This window comes from Canis lupus, chromosome 17 (assembly GCF_048164855.1).
Source record: "Canis lupus baileyi chromosome 17, mCanLup2.hap1, whole genome shotgun sequence".
NCBI lineage: Eukaryota > Metazoa > Chordata > Mammalia > Carnivora > Canidae > Canis > Canis lupus.
In genome coordinates this window covers 45,097,918-45,117,639 of record NC_132854.1, presented here as the reverse complement: position 1 = coordinate 45,117,639, position 19,722 = coordinate 45,097,918, and the positions used below count along the sequence as shown (strand labels likewise).

Here is a 19,722-nt window from a genome sequence, read left to right as displayed (position 1 = left end):
ACCCACAGCAGAACTTCTTTCAGAATTGGAATCAATCCTCCCAAACCTGCTGCTGCTTTATCAACTAAGTTTATGCCATATTCTAAATCCTTTGTTTCAATCATCTTCCCAGTATCTTTACCAGAAACAGATTCCATCTCAGGAAACCACTTTCTTTGCTCATCCATCAGAATCAGCTCCTCATCTATTGAAGTTTTATCATGAGATTGCAGCAGTTCAGTCCCATCTTCAGGCTCCACTTTTAATTTTAATTTTCTTGCCATTTCTACCCTAACTGCAGTTCCTTCTTTCACTAAAGTCTTGAACCTCTCAAAGTCATCCATGAGGGTTGGAATCAGCTTCTTCCGTACTTCTGTAAATGTTGGTATTTTGACCTGTTCCATGAATCAGGAATGTCCTTAATGGCATCTAGATTGGTGAATCCTTTCCAGAAGTTCTTCCAATTTACTTTGCCCAGATCCATCGGAGGAATCACTATCTATGGCCGCTATAGCTTTACAAAATGTATTTCTTTTTCTTTATTTTTCCAAAATCTATTTCTTAAGTAACAGACTTGAAAGTCTAAATTATTCCTTGACTGCAGAGTGGATACAGACTGGATGTTGTGTTAGCAGGCATGAAAACAACATTAATCTTGTTGTATATCTCCATCAAAGATCTTGGGTGACCAGGTGCATTGTCAATTAGTGGTAATTTGAAAGGAGTCTTTTTTACTGAGCAGTAAGTTTCAACATTGGGCTGAAAATATTCAGTAAACCATGTTGTAAACAGATGTGCTGTCCTCCAGGCTTTGTTATTGTTGTTTCTTATAGAACACAGGCACAGTAGACTTAGGGTAATTCTTAAGGGCCCTAGGATTTTCAGAATGGTAAATGAACATTGGCTTCAACTTAAAATCACCAGTTGCATTAGCTTGTAAAAAGAGAGTCAGCCTGTCCCTTGAACCTTTGAAGCCAGGCATTGAGTTCTCCTCTCTAGCTATGGAAGTTCTAGATGGTATCTTCTTCCAATAGAAAAAGGTTTCATCTACACTGAAAATCTATTGTTTGGTATAGCCACCTTCATTAATGATTTTAGCTAGATCTTCTGGATATCTTGCTGCATCTTCTACATCAGTACTTGCTGCTTTGCCTTGCACTTTAATGTTACGGAGATGGCCTCTTTCCTTAAACCTCATGAACCTTAAACCTTAAACCTCTGCTAGCTTCAAACTAATTCTGCAGCTTCCTCACTTCTCTCAGTCTTCATAGAACTGAAGAGAGTTTGGACCTTGCTCTGGATTAGGCTTTGGCTTAAGGGACTGTTGTGCCTGGTTTGATCTTCTATCCAAACATTAAAACTTTCTCCTTATCAGCAATAAGGCTGTGTCACTTTCTTATCATTTGTTCACTGGAATAGCACTTTTTCCTTTAACAACCGTTTCTGTGCATTTACAACTTAGCTAACTGGTACAGTGGCCTAACTTTCAGCCTGTCTCAGCTTTCTACATGCCTTCCTCACTAAATAATGTTTAGCTTTTGATTTAAAGTGAGAAATGGATGACTCTTCCTTTCACTTGAACACTTTAGAGGCCAACGTAGGGCTATTAATTGGCTTGATTTCAATATTGTATCTCAGACCATAGGAAGGCCCAAGGAGCAGGAAGAGAGATGAGAGAGCAGTGCAGTGGTTGGTGAAGCCATTAGAATACACGTATTTATGGATTAAGTTCACCTTCTTGTATACGTGTGGTTCATGGCACCCAAAACAATTACAGTAGTAACATCAAAGATCATTGATCTCAGATCTTACCATAACATATGATAATGATGAAAAGGTTTGAAATGTTGTGAGAATTACCAAAGTGTGACACACAAAGTGCACAAATGCTATTGGAAAAACGACACCAATAGACTTGCTGACACAGGGTTGCCACAAACTTTCAATTTGTAAAAAGTGCAATATCTGCAAAGCACAGTTACAGTGAAGTATAATAAAACAAGGTAGCCCTGCATTATGTTTTCCCAAATTCTATTCATAAGCAGGAATCTTTAAGTCATTTTCTCATGCCCTCAAGGAGGGAATTAGCAAGTTATCATCTCAGTATATCTCTGAGGTATAAGAATATAGCAAAAACAGAATTTTTTGGCAAGCATGTTACAATTCACTTAAACAGTGGGGATGGAAACAGGATAGGTAGAGAGGATAGAGAGAGCTTTATTCAGGCAATTTTGTAAAATATTTTTTAATGTGTTAGGGAGGCACCTGGATGACTAAGTTGGTAGAGCATGTGCTTTTGATCTTGGGGTTAGGAGTTCAAACTCTATGTTGGGTATAGAGTTAACTGAAAAAAAAAATATATATATATAGAGAGAGAGAATTTGCAGTAGGTTGTCAACTTCCATATTTGACAGGACCAAAGATACCTTTGAATATAAGTGGTTTTTTTTTTTTTTTATCTCATGTTTTATTCTCTTCTTTCCCCACATGACCTTGGGTAATTAATTGGAAGTTAGTTATTTTTATTTTCTTTGTGTTTAAGCAGGAATTCACTTGTTAAAATTCCCATTTTGACATTTAGATTACATACTTGGGCCAGAATCTCAATGGAGTAGCAAATAAGCACGTATAGATCAAAGACTACAAAAACCACATGAGACCATTTGATTTGCCCCCTTTGGATGGGGCATGGAGTCTCCACTTTGTCTGGGGCCTCCTCATTCTGTGTCCATCACAGCCAGCGAATAAGTTAGACTCAATGATTTTACCTGCTTTCAGAGGAATGAATGAAAGGGAAATTGGCTGTTTTTTCCCTTACTGGTAGTAAGAGGTGTAATGGTGATCCACTCAGTCAAATAAATGGGATTAAAATAATAATATTTGTTTTATCACAGTTTTCTATTAGTTGAGGCTCTTGAACTATATTTTGGGCATGTTTGTTTTTAAATGCCTAAGTGACTTTGGAACATGAACTGAAGATGGTTCTGCTAGTAGCACTTAGGCTGTGACCCTTCTCATTGAATATGTATTTATTATCTGTAATAGAAAATCCCCTCTCCTTATCAGCAATAAGGCTGTGTCACTTATTGCTTAGTGTGAAATTGGTGATGAATAATTAATTTTGGACCTTTTATTTCCATAGTGAAAAGAGTTTGCTCAGTCACAAATTAAGTGACTCTGAGTAAGATGGATTTTAATATCTTCTATTTATGAAAAAAGGAAGCAGTTCCTAAAATATTTTTTAAAAATTTGAGCACCTATTAAACTATGAAATAAAATGGCATTATTTGAAGTTAAAATTAGTGAGAAGTGTTAGTCTGTTCTGTGAGTATCATGAAGAAATTTAGCCCCTTAGGGCCTTGCTTGTCAATAAAATGTCTTTCAATGTATTTTTAGTACAGAATAGTAATGAGTGATCTTATTAATGATACTGTTCCAAAATCTCCACTAGCACGGAGAAATGTGTGCTTTTACTACTTTAGTAAACAAGAGCTCTCTGGGATTTGTTTCTTCTTTAAGGTCTATGCCTTTGAGTTTTACGTGCTCAAAGATGGTACATGGGAACCGATTATAATCTTTTTCCTCCAGGTCCATAGTACGGATATGTACAGTGATCAGATCTGGAATGCTTGCTCCAATTTCTCAATTCCTTTCTTTCCCCAAATTTCTTTCATTAAGGCTACTGGATTTTGTGTTTTGTGTTTAAGTTACTGCATTACTGTGATGCATCTTGAAGCCAATTTGGGAATTTGACTTTTATTCTTTGTTTTATTCCTTTTTACTTGTTTTATTCATTGATAGTGTTGGAATTTTAAATATTTACAAAAACAAAAATATTAATTTGCAAATCCCAAGTTACAGTTAATTTAGGTTCAGTCCTTCAGTGAAAATGGTACAGACAGATCGCCAAGATGTTACTAAGGAAGGCTGTGAATGGGTCTCCTGTTCCTTGATAGGAGTATAGCTGTAAGGCTCAAATCCTTTGATTTTTCAAAATATGAAGGGTGAGTAATGGAGACCTGTAGGATGTGGAAATTAAGACTGAGCCACATTTTGGAATTTGTTGTATTCAAGAGGTCTTTTACAGGCATTTTTTGAAAGATATCACATATTTGACTTACACATGTATAAAGTCAGATTTTCACCTTTTTATGGCTTCTATCTTTACAATTTTTGTTAGACTTTCCCTTTTTATATTATGTAGGGATAGGTATTTTTATTGTTATTATGATTTTTGAATCTCTAATTATTGTATTAGTTCTCTGATCTTTTACTATGAAACTAGACTTTTTAAAAAGATATACTTATTCATTTGAGAGAGAGTGTACTTGTGGGCAAGGGGCAGAGGAAGGGGAAAGAATCTTAAGTAGACTTTGTGTTGAGCACAGAGCTGAATGTTGGGCTCAATCTCATGACTCTGAAATCAGGACCTAAGCTGAAACAAGAGTCAGAAGCTTAACCATGTGTACCCCTCAGACACCCCTAGGCTTATTCTTCTTAAATGTATTTTGGAGCTCACTGATTGAGTTTGCCTAGTTGTCCCCTTTTTGTGTGTGTTGGCAAAATTGTCTAGTGGATCAGGAAATTGTTTTGTACAGATACTGGCTTATGTTTGTGAGAAGATCGTATTTCTAACAGTAGCCATTATAGTTGATAATTAAAAATGATGTGTTGTAATGAAAAGACTGATGAACTAAGAATCAGGAGGCATTCTTGTTTTAACTTTGTATCACTTAAGTTTGTATTTTTGGGAAGTTCTGTTATCATATCTTTGGGCCTTGTTTTCCTCATCTGTAGAATTGAAGGGGTAAATTTTGATTATTTTAAAGATTTATTCCAATTCATCTCACTTCCTCTGATCTTTTAAATTCTAAAGACTCACCTGTCTAGAATAACAAAGAATTTTATTAGTCATTGCATACTATTGCCACATTGTGTAGGAATTTTGAAAGCTGTGTTTTTGTAATTATTCAATCAGCATTTAAGATATCACCCATATCTCTGTGTGTACTGTTGTTTCCTATAATCAGTCTCAATTTGTGCTCATCCCTCATTTCTTCCCCATTTTCCACCCAGAATATTCCAGGTTATTACATCTAGAATGTACTTTACCCTTTTTACTTTTACGTTGTTGCTCATACTGTTCCCTTTTTTGCACTCTTTCCCATCCCATAGCCACTTTGAGGCCCTGTAACGTTTTATTTATAATTATTTTGGCCTTGCGTGCTAACTATTTATGTATTTATTGTGTTGTGCTGCAGAGGCAGTGAACTCCTTGAAGGCAGGTGTTTAATTTTCATCATTTTACTAATCCTATTACTGACTCATATAATACTTTTCACACAAATAGGGACTTAATATTTCTAGAACTGAATTTCTAAGATGATTAATGACATATAGTCAGTGGCAAAGAACAATGAAAATTTAACAGCATAATAAGGAAATTAACAGCCATTTTGAATTAAAGCAGTGTTTTAGCTGTCTATGCTGACTGTAGACATTTGTATTCCCCCCGTCATTTATGTACTGTTATTACTGTCTCCCTTCCATTCATTCTTACTGACTCATCTACGTACTTAACACTTCTGCTTTTTCTCTGTAACCCAGTTAATTACTTGACTTCATTCATCCCTGTTGATTAGCACTGCCATGATCTGAAACTTATTCTTGCTTTCATTTGTATACTTTCTTGACTTTTATCTCCTTGATCTTGTTCTTAGGCTTATCACCTTTAATCTCTTATTTTTCTTGCATTCTTCAATTTACTTTTCTTTTTCACCTGCCCTTTAGCTTTTGAGAGATTATTCATTCTGTGTTTTGTAAGGCACATGCTCTTTGGTTGCTGTCTCCAGGTAGAGTTTGCATTGACAAGTGTTTTAGAATCAGTCATATTGGGGATGGATGGTGGAATTGCTGGCCATCAGGAATGAGCTTGAGTTAGTTAGTTCTGACTAACACTCCTGTATCCTTTTTGAGGGAAAATGTCTGCAGCGGCAGTGCTGGCACCAGCACTTTGGTTAAAGGAGTTGATACTGATTATGAAAGATGTGAGATGTGGGTGCCCGACTGGCTCAGTCAGTAGAGTGTGTGATTGTTGATCTCGGGGCCATGAGTTCGAGCTCCATATTGGGTATAGAAATTATTTAAAAATAAAATGTTAAAAATATAAAAATAAAAGATGTGGGATGTTAATGGGCATTTGAACAGGTAGACTTTGCGGGGATGGGGGGGGGACACCTGAATTCTAGAATTTATCAAATAATTTTAAAATGCCTGCATTGGGTATGAATGAATGGGTAGAGATGATTCTCCATCTAGATTCAATAATCTTTTTACTCTTGAATTAATTAGTGTCTGCAACAGATGTGTGATTGGTTTAGACTAGATAAAAGATCAAAAGTTAAGAGAATGAGTGAAAAAACTGAAGAGAGAACAGGGAAAGTAAAAGATACAAAGTGCCTATCTTCATGCCACTTTAAGTCTGTAACATTTACTAACACATTCTCAGGAATGTTATGTCTAAAAAAGGGGACTTGAGAAGATAATATGAGAAAGTAGCAGACAGAGGAAGTTGTCAGGGATTAAGTTTAAATCTATGTTGTTTTTAGTTCTGTTTTTATAGCACATCTCAAGTCTCTAAGAACTTCTGTATTAACAAATATTTCAGTCAGATATTATATTTGTATAATAGTAAGAGTAGCTCATACATTCATTAAGAGGCATCTTGATATTTAAACAGCTTTTCTTAGAAAGCATACTGACAATTTTATTGACACAATATCTCTTTAAGAATACAAAAGAGGGAAAATATGCATTTCCTATTATGTTCTATCACAGATAGTAAATAAGGAATATCCAGGGCTTTTTCTTTAGTATTTGTAGTAGTAGAATTCTATAGTACAGAATAAAATTGCATGTTGACTTAAGAATATAATTTTGGTTAATTTTGATTTTAGAAAATATTAAACCATTTATTTTATTTTAACAGGTATCTTTCAGATGAAGGCATTGAAGCTTGCACAAGTTCTCCTGACAAAGTCAATATAAATGACATCATCCTGATTGCTCTCAATGTAGGTTTTGTTTATTAACTTATAAACATTTTAAACCTAGAAGCTTTCATGAAAAACGTCTTATAGAATTAACTGGATTTTAAGATAAGTAATATGGAGAACATCTTTTGTTTTTATAGTATATAGTTAAGTTGCAGTGATGTTTGTTGAACTTGGTGACCTCATATCAGCCCAATTTTTAGAAATACATGTTTCTTATAAGATCTATTATACAGAATGCAATGAAAAAGGAAAATACGGAATTAAAATTCCCATTTCCCCCCATTGATCAGTTATGGAATTTTATAACATTTACAGTAGATAGCAGAAAATACTAATCATATTTATCAAAACAAATCATTAACATAGGAACTCTAGCTAGGTTATAGCTTTTTGACAATTCTGTTGTTTCAAACTAACATTTACTGTTGATAAAAGTAATGTATATTGTAGAACATTTTAAAAAACAAAAAATTAAAGCCATCCATAATTACAGTTATGTTATATATATATTTCTTTTCAATCTCTCTCCCTCCATTTATCTCTATAGCTGTATCTTTTCCATAATTGGGATTGGTTTTTGGATTTTTTTGAAGAGTTATTAAAATTGTTTGACATTTGGGCATAAGTAAATGAATATTATTTTTTCTTTTTTAAAAAAAATTTCTTTCTTTCTTTCTTTATTTATTCATTTATTTATTTATTTATTTGAATATTCTTTTTTTCAACCTTGTAGTTACCCCAGTGGGTATTTTTTCATATGATCTTTATAATAACAATCTATTAAATTTATAATTTAATCTATTAAATTTATACATTATGATAGTCAACAAAATTCATAAGAGAATTACTTATTCTCTTGACAGATAATCATATGACAGATCCATCATATCACTGCAAAATAGGTATAACATGAAGCATTAAATGGTAGCAACTGATAAGAACATTTAAAAATAAAATATAACTGTGTATAACTTTTTCTTTAAAAATTACTTTAAGGGGGGATCCCTGGGTGGCTCAGCTGTTTAGCGCCACCTTCCACCCAGGGTGGGATCCTGGAGACCCAGGATCGAGTCCCGCATTGAGCTCCTGGCAGGGAGCCTACTTCTCCCTCTGCCTGTGTCTCTGCCTCTCTCTCTCTCTGTGTCTCTCATGAATAAATAAATAAAATCTTTAAAAATAATAAAAATAATAAAAAATAAAAATTATTTTAATTTGTACACAATTAAATTACTTTAATTTGTACACAATTAAATGGATTTAAACAGATAAAATTTGTTTCACATTGTCATTTTTTTCAGCTTCTTTGAATTTTATTCAGTAAAACTAACAAGATCATTTTTTGTTTCTGAACTAAGGATGTAGGTTTTTAGTAAAAGACTATCCAATTTTTTAAAGTAAGTTTTAGAAATTATGCATGTTGTCTATGACTACAAATGCAAATATTTCCTATATACTTTAACTTTTTTTGACTTGCACTCTAATAATTGAATTCTACTTTTGAAAAGTATTTAAAGAATGCTATTCATTTAAAAAAATTCTAAAGATGATGAGGAAAAGATTTTATGACAATCTTTTGCTCTTTTTATTTTTCTTATTTATATACTTCGGTAAATAGCAATGAGCTATGTGTAATTTGGGTGTGAAACTTTAAATAAAATAAGATGAAGTATTTGTTGTATATATGTAAGGGGTACATGTAAGGGGTACATGATGACCATTATTTTATGAATTATTTGTCTTTATAGTTTTCCCTGAAATATATGGATGAATACTCAAGCTATCAGGTCATATGATAGGAAAAATAAATATTTTTAATTAGGATGAAGTCTACACTACTTTTCAAGCTTATCACCTTTAAATAAAGTCACATATTTGTAGTACTTTTGTTGAAGGTTTTTTTTTTTTTTTTAAGTGTTGAGTGATTAGGGAGTAATAGTCGCTAGTTGAAAAAGACTTGTATTATTGGTTCTTATTATATATAACTTATTACATATTGGGAGAATACTGTATGCATAAGCTTTCTTGTGTCCCCCATGTCCCGTGCAGGACACACTGAACTTGTTCCCTTTGTCCAGCAATGAAAAGCAATAATATATGTACAAGTTTTCCCTGTTATCCAAAAGTAGAGCATTCCTGGGGCACCTGGGTGTCTCAGTTGGTTGAACAACCAACTCTTCATTTCAGCTCTGGGCATGGAGCCTGCCTAAGATTCTTTCTGCCTCTCCCTCTATCCCTCTACCCCTAGCCCTCCAGCTCACATACACGTGCTCTCTCTCTCCCTCAAAAAGAAAGGAAGGAAGGAAGCAAGGAAGGGAGGGAGGGAGGAAAGGAGGAAGGGTAAGGCATTCCTGTGAAACCTTTTGTAAGCCAAAAGGGTATAAAGTGAAGAAGTAATTACCATTAATTTACATGGAAAGATTTTAGAGCATTCCCAGACCCAAAACGTAACCTCTCTTCAGATTTTTGGATACCTTAGGGCATATCTTGCTAAAGTATGCACAAAATAAATCAAGAGAAAGCACAGATGTGCACAACACAGTTCAAAGCTATTATAGTTTGATGCTGAGATGCTGAGGCTAGTTCCTGGGGAGGAAGCTTGGCAGTGCCCCTCTCACTGTTTGGGATGCATTCTGTTTCTATAAAAGCTCATTGTGACACAAACACTGAATACTATTTTTGCCTTTTTCCTTTTCCTATAAAATGAAAATCTTCAAATTTCTTTCAGTTAGCAAAAACTTGTGCAGGTCTCTTGTAAAAGCATGGCATAATGGCATAATGTGAACCTTCAAACAGCAACGGTAACTGTACAGTGTTTCTCCCCAGAGAAATCCACTAGAGATTAGCACCCAAGGCAATTATTGGTCTGCTTATGAAGGTACTCTCCACCTAGATGAAACAATTTTAAGACTCCTCCCCCAGAAAGTAGGTGTTCACCATAAATTACATTGTTTATTCAAATAGTCTTGTTAGTGAACCACATTTCCAGTTAGGAAATAGTTCGAGTACAAAGTTCCCAGATGCCAGCCTAGGGCCAACCTAATAAAAGCAGGCCCTACTAAAAAGAGCAGCCTCAGAGCTGCTGTCTAACTCATTTCTGAATAGACTTTTATGTTGCAAAGAAGAGTTCTTAATTTTTTACTCTGGTTAAGTGGGGAATAAGAATATTAAAAAATGACATTGAAATCCAGCATGCAGTTTTGGGTTCAAATACCTGAATTATTCAGAAGTAAACTAAATAATAGCTCAGTCTTAAATTGCTGACTACTATGTATTAGTAAACATGTAAAAACAGATTTTTTTAAATTCCTTTTAAGATTCTGTTTGATATAAAATGATTTGCCAAATAGAGACTCCATTGAACTTACTTGAACAAATAGGAATCTTTTGTATGTATGCACACATGTGTGTGTATTTATACATTAAATATTCCTCCTGTGTAATTTTTTATGTCCAATATAAATGTATTTTTGGACCCAGTTTTACTGATAATCCCGATATAATAACATCTGAATCATAAAATTGCCTTTTCAGTACTTATAAATTGACTTTGATTGTAAGACATTTAAAGATCTGGTGGGTAATCTTGCTAAAAGAATAATAAAATAATATTCATTATATGTGCATATAGCACTTTAAAAGTTATGTAAACTTTGAATATATTGTCTCCTTTTAGCCTGATAACAACTTTATGAGATAGGATTGGTGATATTTTTTCCATTTTGTAGAGGAATGAATTAGCTGGATTTAGAGAATTTGTAGCAGCGTCCATGGTTCTATTAGTTAACTGCAGTTTGTAATGATGCAAAGTTTATGATTTTAGTGTAGTGCTTATTCCTACTTACATCAATGCCTCATTTTAGTTTAAGTTAAATTTCATAATTATTGCTAGAAACCAGAAACGAGGGACCATAGTATATCATAAAATTTGTATCTATTCTGTTTCTCATACATATTTAAATATTTTAGCCTTTGAGTGATTTCAAACCAATGCCTGTATTTTTATGAACTGTTAGTTGTATTACTAAGTTGATGATTATTCATGTTCAGATGGTAACAAAATATGTGTGCCTTAAATTCACTTTTAAAATAAACATGATAGCTAACATTCATCAAGTGCTTACTCTGCAGTTCGTTGTACTAAGTGCTTTATGCATATTAACATTAGGATTAAAACAAACAATATAGGGAAAGTTAATATAAAAAAAATTTTTTTCCCTGTTACTCAGTATTTTCAAAGTGAAAAGTCTACATGCAACTAGAGGTATGCTTTATAATTCTTTCACTCTGTTATTGGATGGAGGCTGCAAAGACAATAAAACTAATACATTGTTAGACAACTGTTTGGATTTGGGGCTTAGTTTGTCTGGCAGTTCTATTTGGTGAGTTTTAGCTTAGGAGTAACCCTTGCATTCCATTGAGAAGTAAAATATAAATCATGGTAGTAAAAGACTGGAAAGATCTGTGGGAATTATATAATTTATATGCTCATTTCTTAAGCTGACCACATACTGATAATTTCATGTTAGAGGACATTCTATTATTGTAGGTGATCAAAGCAGACTATCCTACTTTATGTCTTCATTTTATGTCACAGTAATTTTAATCATCTGGTGTTTTCCCCTTAAGTCTAACATGAATTTCTGTCTTACACTCTATGTGATTAAATGCACTCTAAGCCTATTTTCTTTTATTTTGCTCTTGAGGAGATGAAGAGCTACTGTTATTATATTTTAAGGAATAACAGAACAATATAAATTTAGTTATCTAACCTTACACTCTCAGTCATCAAGATAATTTTTTGGCTTAAATAATTAGGCCTTCTTCATGAGTAATGATAATTTTCCTGTGAGTGATTTTCTTATTGTTCCTTTTTGTTTTTACCTCCTTAAAGAGGACAATTTCCTTAAAAGTTCTGCTTTTTTGTAAACTGTATAGTTGAAATTTTATTTTTGCATCAGAAATGCTGTAACTTTGTGTTAGTCCTTATGTTTTCCTTTGGTTTGCTGAGAAATATGTTCTTCTACACTTTCATATAGTTAATCATTTGTTCACTAACTTTGATTTATGTAATTTGTTTAAGCAAATAATATTAATTTTTACTACAATAAAGTCTTTCTATTCTTGCTGTTGCAATGTATTGTTCTCTAGGATATTTGTATGTATATGTAGCTTTGTTATGGGTATCACAATCAATAGAATAATGTGTTTTCATGGCTCTTCATATGAATGTTATGTAGGATTCAGTTATCAAATTTTTTTTCTTTATTTAAAATGAGTCATTTGGTTTGGGATTGAAGCATTAATATTTTTAGTAAGACTACAGTTTATATAAAATCAAGCATTAGGTTTTAATAAAGAAGATTTAGTAAGTTATCGAAAGGAATATCACCAGAATCAAGGCCTTTAACATTACTATTCAACTTACCAGTGTACTTTAAACAACATATGTATGGGACTATGTTACTTGAAAAAATTGATTATACGTACAGATCTCACAATCAGCTAAAAGATACTGATTTAAATTCTACAAACCTTAAGTAATTTCATCTTTTGTTTATGAGTAAGATTAGATTTAGATTTATTTTTCTCTATATTTTAATAATAATATTTTTATTTTAGACAGACTTAAGAACAATTGGCAAGAAATTCCTCCCCAGTGACATCAATGGTGGAAAGGTAGAAAAGGTAAAGAAAAACATTAACTTCCTAAATTATGCTAACTACAATAAATATGAACATTTACTAACTGACTAGAATTATTTTTTGTCAATAAAGATTGCAACTGCAAAATATTTAGAAGTGAATAGGTCATAGTTATCCTTATAGTAACTTTCTATACAAATGGAAAATTATTGACTTGAACTTTTAAACTTTGGTGACTTTTCAACATTTAAAAAAATGTTGGTTTAAGGAATTAATAATTATGGCACACTTACATGTGAGACTTACCAGATATTGCTGGAGTACAGGATAGTAGTACCTTTTCGTACCTTTTAATTTTAGTTACCTATTTCCATGTTTATTTCATGAACTTTTTTAAATAAAATTGTAAGATTGTGAGAGGATATTAGGACCAATATATCAAAGCTGTGGATTTGGTTATTGCTTTCATTTTGGACCACATATATATGTTAGTGTGTACTATATATAATATGGTAATATGTGAATTTATATGCCATATATATTAGATAATTTCAAATATATATTTTCATATTATCAATTTTTTCAGTGATCTTTTTAAAATCCAGGGATAGAATTTTTATATACCAACTACTCAGACTTACTTCTTATTTATTTCAATTTCTTTTTATTTGAAGATACATGTAAATTGTGTCAGCCAAGAAATTTATGTGCTATTAGTCACTTTATGAAGTATTAAAGAACATCATTATATGTAATTTAAATACATACTTTCAATGTGTATGTTTTGTGATTGGATACTCTTACCATTTTAACACACCGCTATTTAAAATAGTTATTAGATATATTAAATTTTAGATAATTGTAAAAGGTCTATAATGTAACAACGTTAATTACATTTTCTAAATATTAATGTTTATATAAATGATGGTAATTATTTAGTTGGAAAAAACCATAAGAAAATTTCTAATCTATTCTTGTTTTTGAGACAGATACTCAGAACAGAGGTTCTATAAACTCCTCATCAGTTCATTTTAATGTTTGAAAACACTTTGTGTCAGCAGACTTTAAGTATATTGTAATCTAAATTTCTTATGCAACCACTTAAAGTTCATAATGTCTTCTTTATCTTCCCTTAGGGGAAATGGTGAGCATCTGTTTACTTTCCCTTGGGAATAATTCATCATATACTTGTAGACTTGTAAATGTCATTGCCACAGGTTTCTTTTTGCGAAAGCTAGTTATCTTGATTCCTTTGTTTATTCTGTCTCAAACTTTTCATTCAGCTTCATTGTTCTCAGAGTTTTTTCCAGTTTCTGTACCTCTCTTTCTTCAGTTGTGGTAGTAGTTCTCAGACTTCACTATACATCAGAATCACCATGAAGCTTGAATAAAACACAGATTGCCAGCCCCTCCCCCAGTACCCCCTGACTTCCCCAGTTTCTGATTCCACTGAACTGAGACAGAGTCCAAAAATTTCTATTTTAGACAAGTTTCCATGGGATGTTGATTCTGGTGTTCTGGGAAGCATACTTAGCAACCTTCTGGATTATAGAACCCAGATTCGGCAGCAATCTTGGATAGTTCTGATGAATGCAGCTTCTTTACAGGAAAAGTCACTAACATCAAAGCAGTAATCCTCCTTGGAAGTAGATTAAAGTTGTATGGAGAGTTCTGAGAGAGACCAAAAGTAAATGCTCACATGGTGTGTATCATTATTATTATATTTACTAAGTCTTGGATAATACCATTTTTAGCATTTGGGAATTTGAGAGTGGAAACGAAGAATGGAGAGCCAATTTGATCTGTCAGGTAAGAAAGATTGTAGGTCTGTAGTTAGAAGACAGTTAATCCTGGATACATTGAATTTACATCTTTTTTGTTCTAAGACAAATCTGGAGCCTTCAGAAAGGCACTGTCATCTGGAGTTTGAGACTGAAGTCTTAGTAATTGCTTTTAGTTATCATTGTTAATTTGGGAGAAAGTAGAATAGCAAAAAATGCAAGTAACTTAATAGTTAATGAATATAGTAGTTTCGTTCAGGTTCTTTTCTCTTTCCTTTCATTCTCTTAGCATTATTTTGCAGTTCCTGTATTTTCTCCCTAAGGTTGCCCATGACCTTAATGCAAAGAAAGGTTTCAGATAAATTTTTAAAATGCTAAAGGGGAATGTGGTACCTGGGTTTCAGTTATTTGAGCATCCGACTCTTGATCTCAGTGCAGGTCTTGGTCTCAGGATCGTGAGTTCAACCCCCACTCTCAGGTACTTAAAAAAAAATAAAAGAAAAAAGAAATGCTGAGGGGGAAGAAGATTGTTTTCTCCAGGCTTCCACGCCTAAGCCAGGTCTTCCCACAGGCAGGAGGAAGTTTGAGTTTTAGACTATAAAGATTGTGAGAGTGGAAGGAAGTGTGGTGGGGAAACAAACCATCTTTTTCAACTTCTTTTCTGAGTGTTTCAAGACAGGCTTTACATATCTTAGGTATTACAAGGTCTTGGAACCTCATGGCTTTTAAGCAAAAAATCATGGAACAAAGTCATGACAAAAAAGTAAAACTATTCTTTCTACAATACTGTTTAGTATTTTTCATATTTTTTTTAAGTTTAATATGTTGCAGTAGTCATTTCCATAGCTTAAGCCTCTGAACCAAAGTATAGAATTATAAAATATAGGTTAATGTAAAAATACTTTACCAGTCCAGCTATGTGATGACCTTATTCATTGCTGTGGAACCCTAAAAAGCAAAGGCTTTCAGATCTGTATTTATTTTTCCCTTCTAAGGTTTAAAAATGAGAGGTTGTGTATGTTTTTTTAAACATCAAACTGATTAAAGACCTAATTTTACAAATGGAAAGGACTGGCTCAAAGCTTTAGCAGTACCAATATCAACCACAAGATGGCTTCACTGCCTTAAAATTCAAAGTGAATGCCCTTTCACCATCAGTCTAGAAAATTAGATGTTTTTGAAAAGAAAAATAATTGAAAAAAGTTTTAATTTAAATAAAATTATATCATGTTTTATGTATGTTAATTTATTCTGTGGTAAATAATACAGTTTGTCAGTGTTCCTTCTGGTGGGCTATTAAAATTAAACATGCACTTTTATTTTTCAGAATAATGGATTACTCTGAAATATTGATTCTACTATGCTTTATTTATAAGTGTTTATTGGCAAATATTAATAGAACTTCTGTGGGGTTTAAAAACAACTGTACAAAACAATATATATTAAACAAATACTCTTGATAATTGAAAAACAAACTGTTCACCTTACTTTTTTTTTTTTTTTTTTTTAATTTTCCTAGAGAACAAAATGCAAAAGAGGTGAAGAATAAAGGTGTGGAAATAGGCAAATGGTACACTAGCAGAAGGGTTACTTTTGACTGGAAGTCCCACAGTGTTTTCCTCATATTTCATTTGCTGTAATTGCTCTGAATGATTGAATAAGAGAAATTATGTTCTGTGCTGTACTTTGATGTATAAATTGATGCTTTTTACAGGGGATCTCAAGTTTGGGAGAACCTATTCAAGACTATGTCTGTTTCTCAATAGGCTTTTATAATACCCTGTTTTTAAAATTTCTAAGGAGTAGAAACTTTTAGATCTTCTAGTAAAGGTATTACCATATTTATGATTCAGAATGTTTTTCTTTTTACTGTGACTAATTTTTTTTTTACATTTACACTCTCACTGTATGTGAATATCACTTGAGAAATTTGAGATAGGGATGAAGGACTACCTTTGCAAAGCTGCTTTTTTTTTTTTTTTTTCAGCATCTTCAGTGAATTTGACTTAATTTTCTCTTGATCTTTTTTTGTGCAGGCTTCTTTTTTTTTAATAATTTTTATTCTCATTTTTTATTTTCTCCTAAAGTTTTATTTTTGAAGTAGTGTCTACATTTTACATTTTATATGACTCTAATGACACGTTTTCAAGAGTCTTTCAAAAAATGAGCCTTTTAGCAAGTGATGAATTAATGATTCTATAACTGAAAACTAATTTATTATTAGGTAATCCTTTATCAATACATAGGTCCTATCTGTTGTCTTTTAATTGAATTTGCCAACATATAGTATAACACCTAGTGCTCATTGCATCATGTCCATCACCCAGTTATCCTATCCCCTCTCCCACCTTGCCCTGCAACCCTTTTTTTGTTTCCCAGAGTTAGGAGTCTCTCATGGTTTATCTTCCTCTCTCATTTATCGGCACTCAGTTTCCCCTCTTTTCCTTATGGTCCTTTCACTATTTCTATATTCCACATATGAGTGAAACCATATGATAATTGTCTTTCTCTGATTGTGCAAGCTTCTAACTTCTCTAGAAAAACCCTGATTTCCAGCAAATTCTTCTTTTTCTCCCCTTCCCCTCCCCCTCTTTACTGAAAATCGACTCTGCTAGATCCTGTGTTAAGCAATTTATATGCATTATCTATGTGGCCTTCAGAAAAACACTGAAAATAAATATGATTACTGCTCTCTTTTTTTACTGCAGAGATGAAGGAACTGTAACTTTCTTAAAATTTCTCTTTGCTGCCAGGCAAACTGCTATTTATTCTGCAAATCCCCATTCATATGCTACTTCTCTCCTAATTTTCTTGACCTCTTTTGGGCAGAATTAATTTTTAAGCATCAATATTTCAATTGCCCTTTATACCTATATATGCTTTTGCTATGTAACAAATTTTGTCATATTTTAGAATGTGTAATAGAAGGACATCAGACTTTGGTGTAAGATCAAATCTAAATCCTAATTCTTCCTCTTAGTAGCTGAATGACCTCTGGCAGAGTTCATTACCATCTGCTCTCAGTTTTCTCAGTTAAGATCCACAAGTGATTCTATCACACTTTATAGATCTAGAGGTAAATTAAGTAAATTATTGTAAAGACAAAGGAAATACTGTATTTGTCAAGCAGTTTCAAATCCATATTTGTGCGAAGTTCAAGGGATGCAGCAAATCAACAAGACAGCCCCTGCCTTGTTGGAGCACATAACCTAATGAGAGATCAAGAAACTTACAGTGTTCATATAGTGAAACAAATATTATGTCAGAAGTACTTGTGATGAAGGGACAGCCATCTCAGCTTGGTAAGGTGGGGAGGTTGCTTTTCCTGCTAGACTATTAGTTTTTAGAGATGTGCTTCTCAATGAGGTAATAGTGGGTAGATCCCACTTGGGGACATATTTAAAATCTTAGGATAAGAGAGTGTATGTGTGTGTAGGTATATATATACACCTACCCACACACACATATTCAGCATTATTATGTCTATTTGGAAAATTCCAAGAAATTTTAAAAACCTACTTTATTGTACAAACTATAAGAAATAGAGCTTGACAAAATCTTGACTGATAATAATACATGGAAGATAAGTACAGTGGACATTTGTGATTCCTAGAACCAGAGTTCTCTTCCTGTGTATATGGGAATGTAGTGGAGAAGTCATATGGTGGAGAAGAAAATGCTGGATGCATTTTTCCCAGCCTCCTTTGCAGCAATGCCATGCATATGTACCGCAGCTCTGCTAGTCAGCTGTAGCTGCTATTGACTTGGGCTAGTCACTCAAATAAGCAGGAACTGTGGTGAATGCTCTCTGCTAGTAGTAGAAGCTACAGCAAGATTGAGTTTATAGGGTATTAGCAGTTGAGGGCCTGTGAGACTGATGGTACAAGATGTACAGCTAGACACTTGCAGTGTGCTGGATCCAGCTTGTTATAGCTCCTGAATGCTAATTGTCAGCATGTCTTCCTAGTTTAGAGTTAGTAACTTATTGGTAATTGAAATCAGCCATGGAAGTTGACATGCTACAAATATTAAGGCTTCTTCTCTCCTCTCCCCATCTAAGAACTGTTTTACCAACACACCATGGCCATCAAACCAGTTCTATGGTTTGATTATGAGTGTTTTTCCCTCACTGTGTAGGTGGCAGTTCTAGTTCTAATTCTCCTAATACCTCTGTGAACTACCTAATGTCTTTAATTTCAAAATATCATGTAAACAATTTTAATGTAATATTTGAGACATACAAATTTATATATTTTAAAGCTTAATAATGAAGTGAGTACCTGTGAAGCCTTGGCCTGATATAAGAACTAGAACATTACAATACTACTCTGCCTACCTCCATGTCTAGCTCTTCCCTCCTCCCACACCAAAACATGATTGCTGTGAATTTAGAGTTTAACTTTACTTTTAAAACTATTTTACATATATAGTTATTTCTAAACAATACATAGTTTTGTTTTTAAGTTTTAAAAATGTTCACACATTGCCTGTTGTAATTTGCTTATCATTTAGGGTTCTATATCTAATATGTGTGCATGTGGCATGTACCTATTATTAATTTGTTTTCTCTTTCATATAATATTAAACTGTTTAAATATACCTCAGTTTACTTACTCATTCTCCTACTGATGGATATTTTAAGTGCTTTTCTTTTTCTTTTATTTTTATAATAGATGCACTATTTCTAGGAATAAATTTGTATATGTTTCCTGATGCATTTTGTAAGAGTTTCTCTGGGGAAATAGCCAGGGATTGAATTGTTACATGCTAGAGCTAAGCCAGTGTTCAACTTTATAAGATTATGCCAAATTATTTTTCAAAGTAGTTGTACCAAATTTATATCATTTGTATTCAGTAGTACACGCGAGGTACCACTGATCTATATCATTTGTGGCACTTGAAATGATCACGTTTTTCTAATCTTGTGGTTGTAAGATATGTTATTCTTCTTTAGGCTATTCTGTCCCTGCCCATCCCCACACACATATAAATTTTAGAATCAAATGATCAAGTTTCTAAAAATTTGTTGGAGTTTTGATTGAAATTGCAATGAATTTACAGGTCAGCTTAAAGACCATTGATATGCTTATGATATCATATTTACCAGTGAAATGCTAATAAGCTGCCTCTATGAAGAGAAGAAAAAAGCTCTGATATGTAGCATTTCCTACCTTTTGTAGCAAAAGTATTACTACATGGCTGATTATAAGCTACACCATGAAATCACTGATGCTGGAATTGGAAAGAAATGTGTACAGTAGGTT

At 33.1% G+C, this 19,722-nt stretch overlaps 1 protein-coding gene across 13 annotated transcripts in view; it reads left to right on the top strand.

The window, feature by feature from the left end:
* TDRD3 (tudor domain containing 3) overlaps positions 1 to 19,722 on the top strand; it is a 169,756-nt gene that overhangs the window by 49,741 nt on the left and 100,293 nt on the right. For 6 of the 13 annotated variants that reach the window (XR_012010013.1, XM_072782850.1, XM_072782846.1 and 3 more), the window contains exons 2-3: positions 6,968 to 7,052; positions 12,654 to 12,719. Coding sequence is in view for 5 of the 13 variants with exons in the window: in XM_072782846.1 (XP_072638947.1) it covers positions 6,968 to 7,052; positions 12,654 to 12,719 (151 nt within the window). In the remaining 8 variants the exon portion in view is untranslated. The remainder of the gene's footprint in view (positions 1 to 6,967; positions 7,053 to 12,653; positions 12,720 to 19,722) is intronic. The other 7 variants (XM_072782856.1, XM_072782847.1, XM_072782845.1 and 4 more) reach the window with 2 other exon arrangements.